At 36.1% G+C, this 14,629-nt stretch overlaps 1 protein-coding gene across 1 annotated transcript; it reads left to right on the top strand.

The window, feature by feature from the left end:
* Positions 1-7,477: 7,477 nt before the first annotated feature.
* LOC127428514 (glucagon family neuropeptides-like) lies at positions 7,478-14,389 on the top strand. Its single transcript, XM_051676982.1, has 7 exons — positions 7,478-7,679; positions 7,965-8,060; positions 9,069-9,203; positions 9,441-9,545; positions 11,531-11,665; positions 12,135-12,255; positions 13,949-14,389. The coding sequence occupies exons 2-7, from the start codon at positions 7,966-7,968 to the stop codon at positions 13,955-13,957; spliced, it is 600 nt and encodes a 199-aa protein (XP_051532942.1). The 5' UTR covers positions 7,478-7,679; position 7,965; the 3' UTR covers positions 13,958-14,389.
* The last annotated feature ends 240 nt before the right edge of the window (positions 14,390-14,629 follow it).

Genomic DNA, 14,629 nt, shown 5'->3' with positions numbered 1-14,629 from the left:
TTAAAAAAAAAATTAATTAATTAATTAATAATAATAATAATAATTCCCAAAGGATAATGGAATTTTTTTAATCATAATTTAGAACCAATCCTAATTGGAACAAATAAGAATCCTGTAAGATCAAACGAGAATTCTAAAAGATAAAATAAAATAGTTTTTTTTTTTCAGCTGTAGGTCTGCTAACCCTTCCTATGTTCTTTTCATTTCCAATATTTAATGTATAGTAAGTTAGAATGCGAGTAATGTGAGTCTTGTACTTCAACGACTACATTTTTCGCTCATATAGGGTGAATTCAGGTACACTGGGCCCCATCTCAATATTTTAGAATGGCCCAATTCTCCCTAAAAGTTTCATCATTTAAAGGAATATTCAGGTTCAATACAAAATGAGCTCAATCGCCAGCACTTGTGGCATAATTGTGAAAAATAATTTCGACTTGTCCCTCCTTTTCTTAAAAAAAGCAAAAATCAAGGTTACAGTGAGGCGCTTACAATCAGGGTCGTTTCTGAGCATATGAGGGCGGGCCCTAAGCGAAATCCTACTTGTAGGTGCACTTCATGATGATGAAAAACCATTTAAGCGTGCCCATGCCTGTCACATCTAGCTACATCTCTCTCCTTACGGTTACATTCTCCCTTCCCTCTCAGGCCACAAGGGGGCCCCATATAACTGTCTAATTGAGTCTTAACAGCTGCCTGACTCAAATCATTACATTTTAGTATATTTAAAGATAAAAAAATTAAATACAATTAAATAAAAAACAACCTTGGTTTGTGGGGCCCCCTGGGGGCGCTTATACCGCTTATAGCTGGAAACGGCCCTTACAATAGAAGTGAATGGGGCCTATTATTGGAGGGTTTAAAGGCAGAAATGTGAAGCTTATCATTTTATAAATGCACTCAGATTAATTCTTCTGTTAAAACTTGTTTATTATTTGAGCTGTAAAGTTGTTTAAATCATCATTTTTACTGTTGTTTTAGGTTTTAGTGTTTACAGCGTTATGTCATCATGGCAACGAAGTTGTAAAATTGGATATAACTTTACAAAGAAAAGGTTAGTAAGTGATTTCATCACTCTAAAATCATGTTAACAAACATATTGTTTACGTCTTGTGGCTGTAGTTTTGAAACAGTGAGTATTTAAATGTTTATGGATTGGCTCCCATTCACTTATATTGTAAGTGCCTCTCTGTTATCGAGATTTTTGCTTTTTTTTGAAGAAGAAAAGGAGGGACAAGTCAAAATACATTTTTGTGGTTATCAGCATTATGCCACAAATGCTTTCGGTTGAGCTTAACTTGTATTGAACCCGGAATATTCCTTTAAACTTTAAAACTCAGAATTTTTTTTTCTTCAGCGTCGCTTAAAAACCATGAAACTGCACATATGACATTGGGAGTAAAGTACTTATATACACTAGTGAAAACATGGCATGTCCCTAAATGCTGGAGCTAGTGTTTACAAACCCAGGATTTCAACCATATTATAGCGTTCTCACTTTAGAAAAATGTAAACTTAATTACCCAGGTAGTATATCACTACGTTTCCCTTGCATCTCCATACTAAATACAAAGGGCTTTTCTTTTCTGAAAAGGACTTCATATTAAGAAGGGCTTTATTATACACACACACACACACACACACACACACACACACAAACACACACGGTGTGTGTGTGTGTGTGTGTGTGTGTGTGTAGCTTAAGGTGTTTTTGTACATTATGAAATTAATAAATGTCCTTGTTTTACATTATTACTAATTTCTCTTCCTCCTTTCAAAACCTGATGTCAGTTTTGTTACATCTGTGCATTTCTTTTTCTCCTTTTTATCTTTTTAGTTACTTTGGATGTAAATTAAGAACATAATAAAACTTATCTCCATTTTTCAGAGGCTGGGTGCTTTACTTGCCTTTCAATTAAAAATAATAATTCGATTTTATGAGTTGATGCATGTTGGAAAGGGGGTCTCACCCACTGTCTTTACTGCATCTCATCTCTAGATGGCGTAACAACTCACAAAAACAGAGAAAGATCAATGTCAATGTAAAAACAATTACTGGATTTCAGTGTTACTGATGCTGACTGCCCTTTTCCTTTATGCACGGCCTGCTTGTTTCACTTCATTACTATGAGGTCATTTCCAACAAGACATAAGCCAGGTTTATTTCACGCTCAAGTCACTTTCATGTCATCTATAAACATAGAAACTGAATTGCCTTTGACATTGTCAGACATAGCTGATATAATGATAAAAGTCAATGACTTTATGAGGCCATTGCATTTCTCAAAGAAACACTGGGTGGTGACTGTAAATGAGATCAACCCCCCCCCAACCCCCCCCCCCCCCAGGCCTCTCCACACTGACGCAGGGTCGTTAGCTGAAAACTTGTTTTTCAGCTTCTCCGAGTATCTTCTTTTAGCCACTCTGATTTCCTTGTTCAGTGTGTTCCTGGCCTGATTGTACAAGATTTTATCCCCACTTCTGTAAGCATCCTCTTTGGCCTGACGAAGCTGCCTGAGTTTTGCATTGTTGAATGTTAAATAAATCCTAGTAGGAATGCATGTATCCTCACAGAAACTGATATATGATGTAACAGTATCTGTAAGCTTGTCCAGGTCAGTGGCTGCAGCCTCGAAAACTCTCCAATCAGTGCAGTCAAAGCAAGCTTGTAGTTTCCGCTCTGCTTCATTGGTCCATCTCTTTACAGTCATTACTACAGGTTTAGCTGATATCAGTTTCTGCCTGTAGGTCGGAAGAAGATGAACCAGACAGTGATAAGAGAGTCCCAAAGCTGCTCTGGGGACAAAGCGATATGCACCCTTTAATGTTGTGTAGCAGTGATCCAGTATACGCCTCTCATTTTCCCCGTTAACTCCGCAATGCGATCCGCTCTGAACAGCTGGAAGCCCGGCAGATGTAACGCACTGTCCGGAATGGCTTCACTCAGCCAGGTTTGTGAAGCACAAGGCAGCAGAGTTTGAAAAGTCCTTGTTTGTACAGGTGACATGTAGTTCGTCTGTTTCATTAGGAAGAGAGCGGAGATTCGCAAGATGAATACTCAGCAGCACTGTTCGAAAGCCGCGCTGACGGAGCTTGACCAGTGCGCCGGCTCGCTTTCCTCACTTGCGTCTCATAGCGTGCTTGAAGAACACAGCTGCGCCTCTAACTAAAATGTCCAGCAAAACGTCCGAATGGTCAAAAACTCGGAAAAGATTGTCTGGTATGTGCTGCCGAATGTTCAGCAGTTCGTCTCTGGTAAAACTGTTTGAAAAAAAATTAATAAACACAGGACAAACAAACAATTGGAGAGCTACACACCGAGGCTGCCATCCGCGGCGCCATCTTTTGAATAAGATGAATGTAAAAGGTTGTTTATCTGCATTTATGGTTCCATTAAGAAACTTTAACATCCATTGAAACTTTGCATTGCACAAAAGGTTCTTTGTTGTGGAAAAACCTTCTTTAGTCTATAAAAAAGGTTCTTCTTTTAAGAACCTTTCACTGAAATGTTCTGTGGGGAACCAAAACTGGTTCTTTTATGGCATTGTTGTGAAAACCCTTTTTTGGAACCTTTATTTTAAAGGGTTAAACAGCCAGATGTAATTGGAGAACCCTTTTAAGTCCCACAAATAACTTCAATTCTTTAGAAATGCATCTATGAACCCAGGAACCAGTACACTGTAATACTAAGAACTATTTTAATTTCCAAAAAAACATTTTAAAAAAAAACAAAGAACCCTACAGCCAAAAATGGTTCTTGATAGTAAAAGAGTAATTTACTGAATCTAAGGTGCTTCAAAGAACCACTGAAGCACTTTAAGTTTTAAAATTGCTTTGTTGAGTGTGAGAAATCAAGGGAAGGAACAGTTTAATTGTCTCTATGCATTGGAATATGACTGTGTCAAATATCCTCTCAAATAGATCAATAAAACTGACCTACTCATTGCTCATTTGACGAAGTGTCACTCAAATGTTTACATTGTGTCCACAATTGCCCAAGGATGAAATAAATGTCATATTTACCTCATAAAAGAAATGCAAACTTTACTAATTAGGACACTGCAAACAGAAACATATGTTCAGATGAGCCATTGTTCAAAAAGCAAACACAGGTTATTGAATAGGACAAAAGTAGATCGTTTATGACCATGACACTGCCTGACTCAGTATAGTACCACTCTTAATTAATACATGAGAAATATATAAATATGTGTGTGTTTAAGGCTGACCTTAGAGGTTTGTGGAGCATAAGCACAATGTTGCCATCATTAAATGAAGCTTCTTTGTTCCATTAACTCTCCAGGGGGATTTCTCTGCAGTTTACAGAACCTTGGAAATGAGAATTATATTTTCTATTTTTGTGCACGTTTCAAAATGCACATTCCAGACCAGCTGTCATATAAAAGTGTGTACCATATGTATAAAAGTATTTTTGTTATTCACAATTGCTATGTGATATGTGCAGTTTCTTATAAGTTAAGAAAGTATCCACGAAACATAAATGTAAATAAATATTTTGTTATAAAGAGGCTGGAATAAATATGTTGTAAAATGAAGCCACTTTGTTTTTGTTTTTTTGTTTTTTTTATTTTATTTTATTTATCCCCTTTTCTCCCAATTTTCTCCCTCGTGGTGGCGCAGTTACTCACCTCAATCCGGGTGGCGGAGGACAAGTTGCCTCCGCTTCTGAGACAGTCAATCCGTGCATCTTATCACGTGGCTCATTGTGCATGACACCACGGAGACTCACAGCATGTGGAGGCTCATGCTACTCTCCGCGATCCACGCACAACTTACCACGCACCCCACTGAGAGCGAGAACCACTAATCGCGACCATGAGGAGGTTACCCCATGTGACTGTACCCTCTCTAGCAACCGGGCCAATTTGGTTGCTTAGGAGACCTGGCTGGAGTCACTCAGCACGCCCTGGACTCGAACTCGCGACTCCAGGGGTGGTAGTCTGCGTCAATACTCACTGAGCTACCCAGGCCCCCAAAGCCACTTTGTTTTAAATATATAACAAGACTATAGATATTTAACTGGAAAATCAATGACCAAAATGTAAGATTTTACATACACATTAATTAGATTCCAATCTTGTGTGCAATTGCAAAAATTAAGAATTTTGACTCTTTAGACACCTAAATTAGCCCTTTAGACAAAAAAAAAAAAAAAAAAAAAAAAAAAAGAAAGTTCACAACAATTATCATTCATTCATTTATTGGAAAATCAGTTGCTCGCATGATTCTAAATACACTTCAGTAGCAATTTAACATTAAATTGGGTTTGAAAACAAACAAACAAAATTCCCCAACTGGTTAATTTCAACCTAAACCAGCTTTGAAAATGTTGAAAACGTGTGACTAGCTCTATGCTTTATTTTATATGTGCAGTAAGGCAGAAGGGTAGTCATACTTTTCACTCTAGTAAAACATTTGGGGGTTATTTTCGAAAGTGTATTTATGTATAGACACATATACAGTACCTTAAAGTACTGACTACAAAAATGTAACATTTCCACCATTATTGTCAGGAAATCTGCCATTAAATAGCCTTTAAACAATGATGAAACACAAAACAATTAATTAAACATAAAACAAGTAATAGGGTAAACCTCTGTATAAAATTACAGTATTTAAGTGGCATAACTACTCAACCTGACATTTATGAAAGGGGTTCAATGAAACTAAATGCACCCCTTATCTTTATTATAGTCTCAAAGTCTATCAAGATTGAAAATATAAATGTATCATTATTGGATATTGATGGAGCAACATAATTTGTGTGAAAAGAAATTATAACGGAAGGTTGTCTTGATTAAAATTCATAAAAAAAAAAAAAAAAGGTGGCGAGAGGGTCTTTAACCCTACACACTTGGGGTATATAATAGTCAGAAGTATACATACTTATACTTAGGCATAATGTCAACTTAAGAAAACACTTTTGATACAGCAAGATGCTTTTTTGAGTATCAAATTAAGAAGAAAAAAAAAGGAAAATGAGTATTTTGTTCCAAAACATGTGAAAATTTCAGGAATTCTCATTAGCTACTGCATAATATAATATAATATAATATAATATAATATAATATAATATAATATAACGATCAAAGTGCCTAAGGCTGAACTCTCAAACATTTTAATTAATTAATTATTAATTAATTGACTGGATTTTACACCATTAATACAAATAAGAGTAGTTATATATAACTATAATTTATCATATATTAGTTTTATATATACAAGTACCAATATAATGTATATACGCTGTATATATAAAACATGTATCGTAAATATAATATTATATGTACTGTATATTGACAACATTTTAAAAGTAATTTTGCAGTGCATTGTAACAAACAGGTGTTTAGGAAAGTGTCGTGGTAGTTTTTGTTACTATTTACTGCTTTAGGGGAAAATAAAATCAAAAGTGCATTTTCCCCCAAGGGGCCTTCAGCCCCATTGCACCCTTTGTCCAACCTTTTTGGGTTTTATGTTCACTTGACTCAAAATTATATTGGAATTTAAGTTTGGAGGGCAGAATTCGCAAACAAACGAACAAAGCGCTATTTAAGACAGTTTTGAACTAGGTGTTCCAGACCAAGATTCAGGACTCTTGCTAAACAATCGTTTGTCTAATTGAACTTTTGACCCAAAACCTTAGCTGTAGTTCCTGAGATACAGCTCTTATGTGAACTAAAGTTATCAAGTATCCTGTTTGACAACACTGCCACTGTCCAATCTATTCTGTCAATACATTGCACCTGTTCTGAAAAGCATGTTCATCTGATTATTTTGTGTTTCTCCCTCTTAAACACTTGAAACACTTTTTTATTATTATTTATTTACTATGTATGCAATGAGTTAGTGCGTCATAGACCTTTGGACCACACAGTTCGTCACATGACGTCAAAGTGAGCGCCAGGATGATTCATTCCTCCAAGTTTGCATGCACGCATTGAGAATGCAAAGAGTAGAAAACTAATAGGCAACACAACTTTGAAGGTCTGCACTGACAAGTGCACAGTGCTTAAATCACACTTAAAACCATAAGTTTAATGTAGGCTATCGAAATATGGAAAAATGTTCATTTTTCCTCCGATTAAACTCTCCATTCAGTTGCTCAGAATATGTTGCAAAGAAAAATGTTAATTAAGGAGCACCAGTAGAAAATGAACACTAAGCAATGCATCACAGGGAATGACAAGCCTAAAGACCACGACCACAACTGACATCAAGGGCAAAAAAAAAAAAAAGGCCAGCAAATATTTGTATTCACCTGAGATTTCTTTTCTTTTCTTTTCTTTTTCTTTTTTCTAGCTTAAGCCCCCAAAATAAACTTTATGACTTGAGGGAGGAAAAGTACAGCAATCTCGCTATAGTAAGGGCCGATGACGTCGGCATGATCCCTAACGAGGGGAGTGAAAAGGGCTTGAAGAAGAGGCTGGAAGACTAAAAACTCGCGCTACTGCTGAGAGATGGAGACAAATGATCACTCGTTTTCTATCCTCATTAAGGAGATCTGAGAAATGCACTTTTACTTTTAGTGCTGCATTGATAACGAAGCGACGCGTAGGAAAGTTTAAAAAGCAGACAGAGAGGGAGGGAGAGAGAGCTTGAGATTTTATCTCGTTCTTGTGGTCGCATCTCCACTGGACAGCATCCGCGCGCTGCCGGAGGTATGTGATATTTTATTTTCCAAAAATTCAAATTGAGACTAAAAGTGACTGTTTAGAGTGTATAAACATTTTTTGGGGGAGTAGTTGCACTTTTTATTGACGCCGGTCATTAGTTGTCTCAGAGACACAATTATTATGGAAGGACAATGCAACAGCAGGGAGGAACACAGAACATTTCCTCACCAGACAAAGCGAGATCAAAGTTGTGAGCTTAGATTTGTGCTCTTATAATGATGCTTTCCAATCGATTATGCAGTCTAACTGTTTTATATCTTTCTCTTACAGAATGATGACGAGCAGCAAAACGACGCTTGCTTTCTTCATCTACGGGCTGCTCGTGCACTGCAGCTTATGTTCTCCTCTCAGCTATCCAAACGTCAGGTACGGAAATGGGACGTGCGTCGCACCTAACGCCCTAACAAGATATTTCTATACCTTTGCCCGAGGATGGTACAGTGGTATGGATGGTCGGTAAAACGGGCACTAATAATAATAATAATAATAATAATAATAATAATAATAATAATAATAATTAAATAAATAAAAATAAAAATATAGGCTATACATAAAAAGATTCCGAAAAAAAATTGAATATTATACGCAAACAAGAGCGCACCTTTTTTATTTCGTTTTGTCTTTAACGCGACGTTATTCGCGCGATATCGCCGCTAATGAAAATATAAGTGTACGTGTGCGCGCGCGCTTTATTTCTTTGATCAAAAAAAAAAAAACAAAAAAAAAACTACTTTTCTTTGTCTTTTTTTTTTTTTTTTTAAATTTGTATTTATTTATTTATTTATTTATTTTTTATTATTTATTTTTTTATCGGATTGTAAATTATTTTGAAAGAACTGCAGACCTTTGAACATTTTGTTATCCGGTATGGATAAAAAAAAAAAAAAAAAAAAAAGTTAACAATAGGTTCTAAGCTACTTATAATAAGCAACAATGGTAACAAATAAAGTAGGTTAATCATATAGGCTACTAACTGGAATTACTTCTCGCTTATGTTATGGATATACGTAACTTTTAATTACATTTTTTAACGCGTTTTGGACATAATATATATATATAATAACGTATTATAAATATATAGTATTTATAAATAGTCATAATTGCACTATCATATATATATATATATATATATAGTATATATATATATATAGTACGTACATATGCACTATTCATATATATATATATATATATATATATATATATATATATATATATATATATATATATATATATATATATATATATATAAAGTATTATACATATACAGTATTTTTAAATAGTTGTAATTGCACTTTCAAGACTTTTTATTATTACTTTCACTGCATGCCAGAGTCACCTTACATCAATCAATTAAGACTTCATGTCTTGTTACAGAATGGAGACTGCGGGATATGACGAGGAGGGAAACTCATTAACGGATCTAACCTTTGACAGTGACCAGATCACAATTCAGAGCTCTCCTTCAGTTTCTGATGATGCATACACCTTATTGTATCCTCCCTCAAAAAGGTAATAATCCTTCTAATTTACCGGACTCTCATTCTTCCCCTTAGCATTCCCAAAATGCGACACTCTCTCCATACGTGTTTGTTCATTTGTGTGATTGTCAAATTTACTGCTGCTGATTATAGTGAGATTTTAAATGCCTGGACTGAAAGGTTAGGTTTTATTTGCTGAAATTGACCTCAGTGTTGGAAAACGATTGACACGTTGTTGTACAATCTGTTTGGCATTTTGTCATCCCAGATTGGAAAGGCACGCTGATGGGATGTTTAATAAAGCCTACAGGAAAGCGCTTGGGCAGTTATCAGCAAGGAAATACCTGCATGCACTGATGGCGAAAAGAGTGGGGTAAGAATATTATTTCTATCTCTCCATCTCTGTCTATTTCTCTCTCGATGACATGACCGTGCTATGCATTTGATCAAAAGCGCCTTCTCAGGGGTCCCTCATGCACCTCAAGTCAAGTTCAGTGTTTCACTTTCTTATTCACACTAGTTTGCAGGGTGCGAATTACTGGGGGGAGGGATCTGAACCTAAATAAGGTTTGAGCCCCCCTGCGGTTTTCGGTAACCATAACAGCTATATTCAGGGACGGTTCTAGAGAATTAAAAAGATGTGGGTGAAAATAAGGGCGTTCACACAGGACACGTTAAAAATTCAGAAAGGAGCACAATTGAATGAAACAGAGTGCAACTTAGATAGCACATGTAGCCTACATCTCTGAGATGTCTGTTTTAAGAGTGCTTCATCCAGAAAGCATCACAATCTAATTAACATCTGCTAAACATTTTAAAAAGATCAGATTTACAAACAATCAAATCATAAACGTCTCAAAGACATCTGCCGAATGACGTCTATTTTATGTGTGTGTGTTTACATCTGGAAAAAATGTTTTTACGTTGTTTGCACATCTGCAATACATCTGTAAGACGTATGACAATAACATTCAGCAGATGTCTTTGAGACGTTTATGATTTAGAATGTTTGTAAATCTGATCTTTTTAAGATGTTTAGCAGATGTTAATTAGTTTGTGATGCTTTCCAGATGAAAAGATCTAAAACAGACATCTAGGAGATGCACATTTTCTCTCTGGGGTGCTATCAGGGAAGGCTCACGCAACGAGTTTTTGTTTTTCAAAAGATAAACTATTTTAAGCTTGACACACTTTAAAGCGTAATGCGAGGATAAAAAAACTCAACAGCCAAAGACTGTCTGTGTATAGACCAACATTTAAAAAATGTACGGTTAACGGACACTAATTCACACTTTCCATACAAACAATTTATTTTCTATTTGGCACCAGTAATAACAAAAATAAAATGCTGGCACACATAACCCAGATAGCACACGTACATCTCAGAGATGTCTGTCTAAGAGCGTTTCATCTGTAAAGCATCACAATCTAATTAACATCTGCTAAACATCTTAAAAAGATCAGATTTACAAACAGTCTAAATAAACATCTCAAAGACATCTGCTGAATGACATCTATCTGACGTGTGTGTTTACATCTGGAAGATGTATTTTTAATGTAGTTTACTCATCTGCAATACATCTATAAGACGTTTCCATTCGGATGTCAGTTAGACATTCCATAGATGTCTTTGAGACAGACGTAAATGATTTTGAATGTTTGTAAATCTGATCTTTTTAAGATGTTTAGAAGATTTTAATTTGAACGCGATGCTTTCCAGATGAAAAGATCTAAAACAGACATCTCGGAAATCTGGGAAGTGTCGCTTTCTTCCATATTACACATCAGGGCTTTTAACATTAAAATCATGGTTATGTTTATGCTCTATGGTTAGGGTTAGGGATGGGGTTTGGGTTAGGGGTTAAACTTACAAAAACACCGTTTTGGATCACCACGGAACAAAAGCCTCACTGGGAATTACAAGGACATGAGGGAAGCGTCATTTATTGTTGGGTGTATACCTCGTACGATTTTGTAGGAATTAACTCGTACAAATTGGTACGAATTCGGCACCTCGTACTATTGTGACGAATTCTCGTGAGATAGGGTTGAGATTTACAAACATTCTAAATCATAAACGTCTCAAAGACATCTGCTGAATGTCTTATTGACATCTGAAAAGTAACTTCTAATAGATGTATTGCAGATGCGCAAATAACCTAAAAAATACGTCTTCCAGATGTAAACACACACATCAAATAGACGTCTGGGTGATGTGCATGTGCTGTCAGGGAAATGTTTTTATTTTTTAATTTTTTTGTTTTTTTGTTGACAAAGTGAAGACAATGTCAAGTGTTTAATGATCCTAAGTTCTAATAATGGACGCTTTGTCATTTTTTTTTTTTCACTCTCACACAGAGGAGGGAACACAATAGAGGACGACAATGAGCCGCTTTCAAAGCGTCACTCGGACGGGGTTTTCACGGACAGCTACAGTCGCTACCGGAAGCAAATGGCCGTGAAGAAGTATCTGGCCACGGTCCTTGGCAAAAGGTATAGACAGAGATATAGAAGCAAAGGACGGCGGCTCACCTATTTGTAGCGCTTTTCAAATATATGTCCCTCAAACTATCTTGTATGTACAGCTCTTGCAACAAAAGTCAGCCAGACCAAGATGATAAGCTGATCGCGCCTGTGTCCTTTAAACATGTATTTATGTATGAAGACATTAAAATGAATATTTTGATAATAATATTGTTTTTCTTTTGTACTGAAGCACCTGAACAATGCATCAATCTGCCTTGTGGACCAACCGTTTAGTCTGACCAAAATATAGTATTTATTTGTTTGTTTGTTTGTTTGTTTATTTAAATAAAGAAAGTGATTGTACCCGGTATGCTTCAGTAGCTTGTCTTTTAAACACATGAGTAAATAAATAGTCTCAAAGACAATCACTGCATTGAATGTTACCTTCCTTCTTTCATACCTGAAATTAAGAGTGTAGTGTTTTTATTTACAACAGCCCTGAAGACTTAGATTTGCACCAATTTCTACAAGACATAGACTTTGGTGTGCTCCAGGATGGGGATGAGATTGAGGCATTTTTGTTGGATTGGCTGAGACAGTTCCCTCCTGAATTCCCGGTGAGTTTCCAAGGCTCGGTACAGTAGTCCTTTTAGAGTGGCGTCTCTTGCCCTTCCAAGCTCTCTTTACACCCGTGAAGTTTTCCCAACTGTCATCAATGGCTGAAATCTCACGAGTAATTCCATACTTTTTCCTTTCTTGCACAGACCTAACTGACTACTGCTATTAATACTCTGAAAACCTCAACCCTTTTACTGTAAACTTGAATTAAAGCTGCATCCTCAAATTCTGTGAAGAACCCTCTGCACAGATGCCTCTTTTGGAAACACTGTCCAGTCTTTCTTCCTTTTGACTGAGCATGCATTTATTCCCTTTTGAAAATTCCCAAAAATAATTTCTATCTATGAATGTTTTTAGAACTAATTAAAGTGCTTTACCACAGATCCAAATGGTATTTAAATCGGTTTCTTACAATATTTCTATTTTGTTTGTTTGTTTTGTTTTCACAACTTTCTACCTTTCTCCTGTTGTAGGGACCATTGATTTAAAGGAATAGTTCACCCAAAAATTAAAACAAATTCTCTCATCATTTACTCACCCTCATGCCATCGCAGATGTGTATGACATTCTGTCTTCTGCTGAACACAAATGGAGATTTTTAGAAGAATATTTCTGCTCTGTAGGGCCAACAATGCAAGTCAACAGGGTCCAAAACTGTGAAGCTCCAAAAAGCACATAAAGGCAGCATAAAAGAAATCCATAAGACTCCAGTGGTTAAATCCATGTCTCCAGAAGCTATATGATAGGTGTGGGTGAGAAACAGATAAATATTAAAGTCCTTTTAACTTTAAATTCTCCTCCCTGCCCAGTAGGTGGCGATATGCATGAAGAATGTGAATCGCCATCAAAAAAAGAAGAATGTGAAAGTGAAAGTAGAGATTTATGGTAAAAAAAAGGACTTAAATATTGATCTGCTTCAGAAGACATGAATTAAACCACTGGAGTTGTATGGATTACTTTTATGCTGCCTTTCATGTACTTTTGGAGCTTCTAAGTTTTGGACCCTGTTGACTTGCATTGTATGAACCTACAGAGCTGAGATATTCTTTTTATATCAAATTAGATATCAAATTTTTATTTGTGTTCAGCAGAAGAAATAAATGGCATGAGGGTGAGTTAATGATGAGAGAATTTTGCATTTTTGGGTGAACTATTCCTTTAAGTCCCTCACTTCTGAGAATGCTCACACTAAGCCATCCATTAGTATCCATAAGAACAATTTCACAGCTGTAGGAGTATTTTTACTAGAGTTGTGTGTATGACATAGAGGTATTCTGATCTGAAATACACCTGTAACTAAAATCTGTCCTTTATGTGTGCAAAGAAATCTGGTACATTTAAAGGCGAGAAGATGCCAAGTTTTGGAGAGGGAATTTATGTTTTTGGGGGTTTGGGGGTGAGAACTGTTTTGGGAGAGATTTGAAAAGTAATATCATGATTTAAAAGGATAGTTCACCAAAAAATATCCCTTGAAGACAAACCTAGGAAAGGAAATAAACCAATAAACTCCTATTTCATTGGAAAACATGCCTCCAACTTGCATAACATACCAAGGTACAGTTTTCGACAAAGGTACATGTGTTTAGGCTTGTTAGTGATATGTATGTGTTTGTTTGTGAGTTAGTGTATGCGTGTGTGTAAAAGGGCAAGCATGCGAAATCAATCTGTGTTTAATTCTGCGTTCTCCTGCAGGCTTTGTGACACAGGAGGGCAGCTTGCGGCTTGGGTGCCTTTGCTTCGTCTTTAAAATGGCCACCAATTTCAGATGGCACGTTAGTGGCCCTTCAATGCTGCAGTCACCTGCTCACAGCTCTCCTATATAATTGGATCATTCGTATCACATAGCGTTTGTTTAATGTCACCTGGCCCTTCTCTGTTTTAATCTGACTCCCTTCACCATGTCCTGTTATTTGATTTAGCTTCACTATATGTAGTGTGTTCAAGCTACCTGTATAGCGTTCACTACATCCTCACCATTGAAATTCATTTTTGTGTGTGTTTAGACTGACAGTGCCCAAAGCCTTACTTAAACATTATGATAAATCTTTAGATGAAGAAATCTCTGTGTCTTGTGTTGATCATTAATACAATAACACATGGGAACCGCACAAGGTCACCATAAAAAATGTTGAAAAACACAGTGTTGTAAGATTTGTATGAATAAATTTTTTTTAAACAACACGGTTTCGTCTAATCCTTGAAACTCTCACAAGTTATGAAGAAAACCTGCCAAATAATACACCTTTCAGTCCTTGGATCATAAATACAATATATACAGTAAATATAACACAACTGCAAGTAGCCTAATATACTGTATAGTCACAATGGAAGATCTCAATGTATTTACCTATAACCATACAAATTATACACCAG

The sequence above is a fragment of the Myxocyprinus asiaticus genome, chromosome 1, assembly GCF_019703515.2.
Source record: "Myxocyprinus asiaticus isolate MX2 ecotype Aquarium Trade chromosome 1, UBuf_Myxa_2, whole genome shotgun sequence".
Taxonomy (NCBI): Eukaryota; Metazoa; Chordata; class Actinopteri; order Cypriniformes; family Catostomidae; genus Myxocyprinus; species Myxocyprinus asiaticus.
This window is presented reverse-complemented; position numbering and strand designations above follow the sequence as displayed.